Source organism: Micromys minutus (assembly GCF_963924665.1).
Source record: "Micromys minutus genome assembly, chromosome: 3".
Taxonomy (NCBI): Eukaryota; Metazoa; Chordata; class Mammalia; order Rodentia; family Muridae; genus Micromys; species Micromys minutus.
In genome coordinates this window covers 17,694,149-17,703,533 of record NC_137972.1, presented here as the reverse complement: position 1 = coordinate 17,703,533, position 9,385 = coordinate 17,694,149, and the positions used below count along the sequence as shown (strand labels likewise).

At 37.7% G+C, this 9,385-nt stretch overlaps 1 protein-coding gene across 1 annotated transcript; it reads left to right on the top strand.

Moving 5' to 3' along the window:
* Positions 1-446: 446 nt before the first annotated feature.
* On the top strand, positions 447-8,485 carry CLEC12A (C-type lectin domain family 12 member A; the record flags this gene model as incomplete). Its single annotated transcript, XM_080913761.1, has 5 exons — positions 447-537; positions 2,719-2,817; positions 3,327-3,515; positions 4,301-4,452; positions 8,375-8,485. The coding sequence occupies 5 exons, from the start codon at positions 447-449 to the stop codon at positions 8,483-8,485; spliced, it is 642 nt and encodes a 213-aa protein (XP_080769887.1).
* Between the last annotated feature and the right edge of the window lie 900 nt (positions 8,486-9,385).

Below are 9,385 nucleotides of genomic sequence, written 5' to 3'. Positions count from 1 at the left end.
TCTGTGTACAGGGCCCATGTGGCCGCCCACTGATGTGCACCAGGGAGCGTATGAGATGGGATTCATTCTGATTATTTCGCTGCTTGAGGGATTAGTCCTCTGCTTGATCAGCACTGTGTGGTAGAAGTGAGTTGCGCAACTTGTATGATGTTGACACCCAAGCACAATTTTCAAAAATTACTTTATAGAGAGAAAAAGGAAGAGCTATGAGGAAGAAACATGTTCCTCTTTTGACCTTATCTGTTTTAGTCTGAGGCCACAGACTGATTATGGATCATGGGCATATGTTTGAGAGGCTGGCCTAGTGGTTTTTCAAAAAGAAATTGTAGCTTGTGAGGTTAGCTCCAATTAACAGAGGATTGAAACGTTAGGTAGATGTATTTAACTATCAGCCCTCTCAACTTTCTCAAAGGACAATTTCAGGAGCTTTCTTTGAATATTCATCAATGTCGGAGGAAATTATTTATTCAAATCTCAAATTCCAGGACTCTGATCAGAAAGAAGAAACCCAGAAGTCTGAGAAATGTGGGAGAAAAGGTAAGATTTTGAGCCATGGATGTGGGTGACGTAAGGCTGTAGCAGTGGCCACAGATCCATGCGGTGTAAACTTTTTATTTTTAATTTTTTAAAAGTTATAGTATGCAGTATAAATTTTTGATTAGAATTTTATTTAAACCCCAAATATGAAATTGATTTAAAAGATTATTATTGTAAATTTCATTTTTTTAGTGTGTGTGTGTGTGTGTGTGTGTGTGAGAGAGAGAGAGAGAGAGAGAGAGAGAGAGAGAGAATTCAAATGAATCCATGAAATTAGGATTATTCCTTGTTCAGCAAGGCTATGGGCTTACATATTCTTCTTGCTAGAGTTTTGAAAGTAAACTGCTTTAAGGGTAAGAGAAAGACAAAGAAGGGGAGAACTTTTTTTTTTTTTTAAATCTGGCTTGTTTTCTCATTGTTCACAAAGTTTGCTCTGGATCAGATCTCTGGGGGTTTCCCTGTTTTATCCTAGCATTCAGATCTCTGTTTGTTTTAAACTTAGTTTCAATTTAATATGTGCATATATGTGTGCATATTCATGTGAACATGTATGACTCTGTGTGTGTGCTTGTGTGTGTGTTTGTGTGTGTGTGTGTGTGTGTGTGTGCATGTGCCAAAATGTTTGTGTGGAGGCCCGAGGACATCTTGAGGAGACAATTCTCTCTTAGCACCATTTGGGTCACCAGGGATTTAGCTTAGGTTGTAAGGCTTGAATAGCAAGTACAGTTAGTCCCTGAGCTACCTCTGCCTCATGTCTCTGCCTCACTGCTGTGCTTCTCTACTGTTTTCATACTGCTGAGCAGTCCCTTTTAAGATTGCTTTCTTTGCTAGATCTGAGGAAGCAGTTCTCTAATCTCAGCTATCTATATTTATGATCTATCTATCCATCTATCTACGTATCCATAATTTCTCTATCAATCATTTTGCACTTTTTTTTCCGTCACTTTAAAATGCATCTAGATGACAACATTAGCAGTCACAATAGTGTCTAGTGCCTACATGACACAGATATGATACCTTTTAAGTAAGTGAATGTAAAAACAAATGAGAAAATCATTATAACAAAAGATAGCCCATGAATTTCTATTTCAAACCTCAGGTAAGGACTGGAACATTTGTAGTACTTTCACTAACACTGATTTTCCAAAATATTAAGAAACCAAGTTTTATCTTTTACATGTCACTGTATAAGACACTGTTAGGCTATCATCTGTTGATATAAAACACATTTCAAGAGCAAAGTAAGAGTATTATGTTATTCTTGAATTACTGTCCTGAAATAGTTTTTTTTATATATATCGGGATAATTTAAATTATATAATGCCTTAACAGTAACTCATAAGGTATTTTTTTAACTTTTTAGGGATATGATCTGGTTTGTGATTCATTGTCCATAAAATAATAAAAGAATTCTATAAAAATGTTTTCTTAAAAGAATACCATAGAAAACATTGGAAAAGTTGTAATGAGAAATTCAGGTCCAGACCAGGGAGGAATGAAGCTGAGGGGGACATCAGGGCACAGGCAGTAACAGCCTGCTCTGCTGCATTGCAGCCCCATACTTAGCTTTAGAGGAGACCACAGAAACAAGCAGAATCACTTGCTCTGTTAAGTATCAACTCCACATTCCAAAATACTCTTCAGAAAGCTTCCTTTAGGCTCTAGGAACACATTTTCCACAAATGTATCCAAGGACACACTGAAGCCTTTACCCTTATTTTTTCTTCTCTCTATTTTATGAGAATATCTTTACGGTTTCTGTGTCTTTTGTCAATCTAAGTGTTAATGCCTTTGCCTATGAAACTCTTTTCTCATTCCAAAAAAACTTTATGAATATTTCTTTTTCTTTTTGAAGTTATTGCTTTGATTCTATTGGTAAGATATTTAAGACATTTCATAAACAAAAAATCTGCAGGGCAAGACATGGCACAGTTAAAGACTTGAAGTTAATCCTGGTGTCTTAGTTATGGTTTCCTATCTAATTACTATTGAAATAAACTAAGTCTGTGAATTTCTAGCAAAATACATGGATGAAAAAAATGAGGGGAGACTGGATGGATGGATGGATGGATGGATGATGGATGGATAGATGGAAGATGGGTGGATGGATGGATGATGGGTGGATGGATGAAGTTAAGGAGTGAGCTGCTTTTAGAATGCTGTGCTTTTTTCTTTTCACAGTATCTTCTGCTGCTTCCCATTCACAGAATAAAACAGTCTTGATTCTGACTCTTCTATGCCTTCTGCTGTTTATTGGAGTGGGGGTCTTAGGAGGCATCTGTATGTATCATCCTATTCTTTAAAAATTGCATTTAATTTTACTTGCATCATCCTCTCCTGCCCTTCCCAATAACCCCCTCATACTCCTACCTTCTCCCTCTCATATTCTGTTATTGTTACATAGCTATGTAATAAATATATAAATGCAGCCTGGTAAGTCTGTAATTTTGCCTATATTTACATACTATATGCGTATGTGTTTATATAGATATTTTCTAGCTGATTAGGAGAGGTAGAGGAGTTGTTGAACCAATGATTTTTCTTTGAATTAAGTCCTTATAATAATTTGCTCCAAAGGTGACCTTATAATGTGATCAATAGACATGAACATGCTCTTGACAATCACTCCTCTAAAGAAGCCTTTTCATCCCACTTTAATGTGTTAATGCTAAAAAATAACTTCATTAAATTTCTAAAGGTGATAGGATATCTGAGAATTTATGTCTTTTAAAAATCATCTACTACTTTCTTCTCTTCTTTTGTCTTTGGGGAAAAAAAAAACCCTGGAGTTTATACAACGTTGAAAGCAGAAGTTATAAAAGCAAATCAATTACAAAGCATCAAGGAGGAACTTCAGAAAAATGTTTCCCTACAGCTGACACACAATCTCGACAACTCCAAGAAAACCAAGAAGCTTTCTGCCAGGTTGCAAACCCTAGCCACCCAGCTGTGCCAAGAGCTGTATAACAGAGAACCAGGTAATCTTGTATTGCTTTCAAAAATGTTTCCTGGGTGTCAAAAACTAAATCTTAGAGTCATTTAAGAATCAGTTTCATACAGAGAAAATATTAAATGAGTTTGGTAAGTGAGTCATTGATATTTCGCCAGTTAGACAAAAACAAGGAAAGTAGTAAAAATTACAAGCTACCAAATTACATGGATCTATGAGTTACAGAATGAAGCACCTGTCAGTGTACACACTTTCTCTAATCTGCAGTTTATTACCATTGTCCTGGGCACAGGTCTCAAGAGATGATGATGAGGGAAGGAAGCCTCTTTATAACTGACCTTGTTCCTAAATTCCAGCTAGTGCTGAAGGTCCTGGCAATGTATGGAACCAGGGGAGTTGGTGTTACCTACATGTGCCTTTGTAGGTTTTGTGGTTAAACTATATTTCCCATGGTTCTGAGATGCCTATCCAGGAGTTGAAGGCCAGAGAGACACCTGCTGGGCAAGGCAATCTGACATGCCTGTGGGAACCTGGTTATTACTAGATGGCATATATGCTATGATTAATTTTTAGAGTCATAAGTGAGTTCCCTAGTGATGGGCAATATGTCCGAATCTGGCCAGGTACTTGAATATTTTTTTGTTTGTCCAAGTTTTGTGTCAAATTTCTAGGGTGATATACAGGGATGTAGAGAATTTGTATTCTTTCTTGACCTAAAGTGAGTGAACACAGTAAATCTGGTCATTGCCACTCAAACAGTAAAAGAATAATTGTCAAGAGTTTTGAAACCAACTTGAAAAACTGTCTTTATAGAGCACAAATGCAAACCATGCCCAAAGGGTTCGGAGTGGTACAAGGGCAGCTGTTATTCTAAACTCCCTGGGTATGCAACATGGCAAGAGAGCGTGACGGCTTGCTCTGCTCGGAATGCCAGCCTCCTGAAGGTGAAGAACAAGGATGACCTGGTAAGGTTCCATGTCTCTGTTCCCTCCAAAAAGGAACGGGCTTCCTATCATGAAATATGGGGTAGAGAGGGACACACTAGGCAGAGATGCAGTGTCTTAACTCAGGATTGTTTTCGTTGCAAGCCAAGGGGACTAGGCCTTGAATTTTTGTCTCAGGAAAATCACAACTGAGCTAAAACACACAAGGTTTTGGCTTAGGTAGAATTTTAGAAAGTGCAACATAGATGGGTAGGACCAGGGACTCCAAGAATCCTCATCTCTGTCTATTTCTAAGTTGGGTGTGTAGGAGCAGTTTTCTGTGCATGCCTTCTGCATAGTTCTCCAAAGATGGTGTGTGATGATTATGACTAAGGCTCACCACTCACACAAAATCAAAGGGGGTGTGTTCCCTATTGTCATTATATCTTTTGCTGACTAGGCAAAAAACCAGCTTAACCCAGATTGAATGATACATATATAAATAAGTAGACTGGGTTGATATAGAGGAAACAAATGCTGAATATACATATTTCATGGAGCTATTAGGATCAATGAAAAATTTCTCTGGTTTATTTATTTGTTCATGCTTAACTAAGTGGTTCTCAACCTTCCTCACTTTGTGACCCTTTAATACAGTTCTTTATGCTGTGGTGACCCTCAATTATAAACTTATTTTTGTTGCTACTTCACAACTGTAATTTTGCTATTGTTATGAATTGTAATTTTAAATATCTAAGATTTCTGATGGTCTTAGACCAGACCCGTGAAGAGGTCACTCAACCCCAAGTGGGATTGTGACCCATAGGATGAGAAGCACTGGCCTAAATGATGTCTTTATATTTCATCCCATTAGTCAATTGCTCTCATCTTTCACATAATAATCATTTATTATTTTCTGTTTTTATTTTTATTCTTTGTGACAAGTCTCACTCAGTATTCATAGGTAACCTCCACTTACAGCAATCCTCTTGCCTCAGCCTTCTTCGAAGTGCTAGAATTACCAATGTGATCTGCTGATCCTAGATTATAGTTGCTTGTTGTAAAGTAAAAACATATCACCTTAATGGCTCATCTTCTCTACCATAAGAAACATGACAGTTTTTATAGGAGAAAGAAGTTCTCCTTTAAAGTAGATTATTCTGTCACATTGACCTTTCTCAAGTGATTATTCATAATTATTTATTTAGAAAAGTAACTCACTTAACACACACACACACACACACAGAGAGAGAGAGAGAGAGAGAGAGAAAGAGAGAGAGAGAGAGAGAGACACACTACTTTGGCCAAAAATTCTGGTGGGCTCTGTGCTCTGGAGTTACTGTTTTCTCTGACTTTATGGCACATTTCCTCTCTTTCTGTTAAGTCTGGTTTGCAATCATAATCACGTCCTTTGCTCCAGAGCGAGTATTCAGTAGCCAAATATTTAGACCAGAAACCTGTTAAGCTTTACATCGACCCCATAGTAATGTTACCCAATGAATCAGTAGGTTTGCTCATCATCAGTGGTGAAGGCTGAAGCGATATCAGAGATTTCAACCAACTGTTGCCAAGTTCTAGGAGCCATCAAAGAATTCAGACACAGAACTCGAAAAGTTGAAGGGTTTCATTAGAACACAAAAGTAGAGTTGGAGAGATGACTAGGCAGTTAGGAACACTGGGTGCTCTTCCCGAGGTCTCAAGTCCAATGCTCAGCGACACATGGTGGCTCATGATCATCTGTAATGGGTTCCGATTCCTTCTCCTGGTCTATGTGAAGACAAATGTCTCATATACAGTACAATAAATAATTGTCTTGTGAGAATTGTACTGAGAGAAGAAATGTTCTGGAATGAACTAGGATTTAACCAGCATCTACCCTTTCTGTTTGTTCTCACACAGGCAGGTTGGGTGTGTTATGTTATCAGATGCAAGGGAGAGCTGTAGTTCTTGCAAGGCTGATAAGAATATAACAATGAAGTAAAGGGCTGTTTGAAATAACAAGGGCCAGCTATGGTTCTGGCCAACTCAGGTGGTGGTTTTTATTGATTGAACAGTTGCAAGATATCCTGCTGTAACACAGCTCTGCGATTGCATCAGCCTCTGGGCACTGTAGCCTCTGTTTCATTCTTCCCTACGTCCACACAGCAGGCCCTGCTTTCTTTCTGCTAGGCAGAGAAATATCCTGTGAAAGACTGACATCTTCTTTTTATTGCTAATTGTGGGTCCAGGATATTGTGGCTGGGTTAGTGTCCCAATCTGTGCACTAGAAGTCAAGCCTTGTTATAGAAGATGGCCGTTTCAGGCTTCATATCCCTGATTAATAAAATTCTTAGCTGGGGTCATGCTAATAGATTCTTCAGAGTTTTCATAGCGCTAGGTTTCTACCCTGCCCCTGAGTTGCCCCCCACCCTGCACCGAGTTTAATTTGTCTCTTCTTGTACCTTTACTATTCCTCCTCCACCAACCTGATCCCTACTGTTAGCATCCACACCTGCCCCGAGTCCACACACAATATCTATTCAATTTCTACTTCTTAGGGAGATGCTTGCATCCCCCATACCCTCCTTGTTACATAGCTTCTTGAGGTCTGTGGATTGTAGAATGATTAACCTTTACTTTATAGTTAATATCTACTTACAAGTGAGCTCATACCATGTTTGTCTTTCTGGTTCTGAGCTAGCTCACTCAGGATGATTTTTTTTCTAGTTTCATCCGTTTGCCTGAAAATTTCATGCTTTTTTTTTTTTTTTTAACAGCTGAGTAATACTCTGTTGTTTAAATGGACCACATTTTCTTTATCCATTGTTTGGTTGAATGACATCTAGGTTGTTTCCAGTTTCTGGTTATTATGAATAAAGCTGCTATGAACATAGTGGAACAAGTGTCCTTGTGGCATGGTGGAACATCCTGTGGGTATTTTCCCAAGAGTGGCATATCTTGGTCTTGATAAATCTATTCAAATTTTTCTAAGAAACTGTCAAACTGATTTCCAAAGTATCTGTACTAATTTGTACTCGCACCAGCAATGGGGGAGTCACATTCTGCTTCACATCCTTGCCAGCGTGAGGTATCACTAATGCTTTTCACCTTAGCCATCAGACAGGTGTAAGTTAGGATCTCAAAGTCATTTTGATTTGCATTTCCCTGATGGCTAAGGATGTTGACCATTTTTCTTTCAATTGTTTTTTGTCCATTTGGTATTTTTCTGTTGAGCATTCTCTGTTTAGATCTGCACCCCATTTTTAATTGTATTATTTTGTTTATTGACATCTAGTTTTTCAAGTTCCTTATATATTTTAGGAATTAGCCCCATGTCAGAAGCAGAGTTCCTGAAAATTGTTTCTCATTCTATAGGCTGCCATTTTGTTCTGTTGATGATGTTCTTACAGAAGTTTTCAATTTCATGAGGCCTCTTTTATTAATTCCTGATATTAATACCTGAGCCATTAGTGTTCTGTTCATGAAGTTGTCTCCTGGGATGCTGATATCTAAAGAAACACTATCTATCATATATCTATCTATCTATCATCTATTGATTAACAACCATTTATTATCTATGTGTTACCTATCTATTTCTTTTTATTTGAATATATATATATATATATATATATATATATATATATATATATATATATATATATAGTGTGTGTGAATATATAAATAGATCTTGACTGTAGTTTCCCATCTCTTCTCTCTCCCCAATCTCTCCTATTTTATTTTCCCCTTCCCCCAGAGTCACCCCATTTCCACCTCCCTTCACAAAAGATCTGGACTCCCAGAGTCATTAACCAAATACAAAATAAGAAGCTGTAATGTTTAAGACCAGGCACATACTCTCACATTGAGGCTGGACAGGGCAATCCTTTTAAATGATATTGAAAAGTGGTAATATTACTCCAAAGCTATAGTGTAGTGGACAGATATAAGAGAGAGCTTATTAAAAAGACTGGATTTGTTTCTGTAGGAATTTATAAAGTCCAAGAAGCTACGCAATTATTGGCTAGCATTGTCGCCGAGAAAAAATTACGTATACTCTGAAACACTGAGTGAGGAGCTGTTTCTCTCTGAGGGGTAAGTCTTTGGTCTTGTTGGATTTTTATGGTTAGACTTGAATCGAGACAATTTCTTCAGGAGCTTGGTAGATTGCTGTGAAAAGTAGCTTCAGGTGACACCACTTCCTTATAGGCCCTATCAGGCTTCTGTGACATCTACATTTGATGATGTAGAGAGTTGACATACATATCTTGCTATTATTTTGGAAAATCTCCAACAACCCACATTAATCAAATTATGAAAACGTTTTTAAAAAATATACTGTTTATAATTAAGAAAATTGCAGAAACCAAAACCATTTACTAGACTCCTTTAAGTACTTAATATTGTGCTATATTCTGGAATTCAAAAGTGAATGAAAGCTTGATAGCTTTAGATTATTCAACCTTGAGCTGTATGTGGAAGTTTGTGTTGAGAATTAGTTCATATGTACTTGTGTGTGTGTAGTGCATGTATGAATGATACACTTATGTGTGTGATGCACATGTGGTGTGTGGCTAATTGTATGTATGTGTGTGTATATGTATGTATGTATGTATGTATGTGTGTATGTGCATGTATGTGTATGTATGTGTATGTCTGCTTCCATTGGAAGTCAGAAGACAAATTCTGGTGTTATATTTTTAGGTGTCCTCTACTTTCTGGGTTATTGTTTGTTTGTTTGTTTGGAGGCAGAATCACTCACTGGTCTGGAACTCTTCAACAGTCTAGGTCTCTGGGAGCCCTAGTGATCTTCTTGTCTGTATCTCTCTAACACTAGGATTATGAGTGCGTGTAACCAGGCTCAGATTTTATTCATGAGTTCTTCGGGTTGAACTCAAGTTCTTGTGTTTGCTAGGGAAGGACTTGGCTGATTGAACCATCTTTAGAGCCCTGAAGTGGAGACTGTTGAGTCCAGTGATTGAAGATTCACTGGACAAAC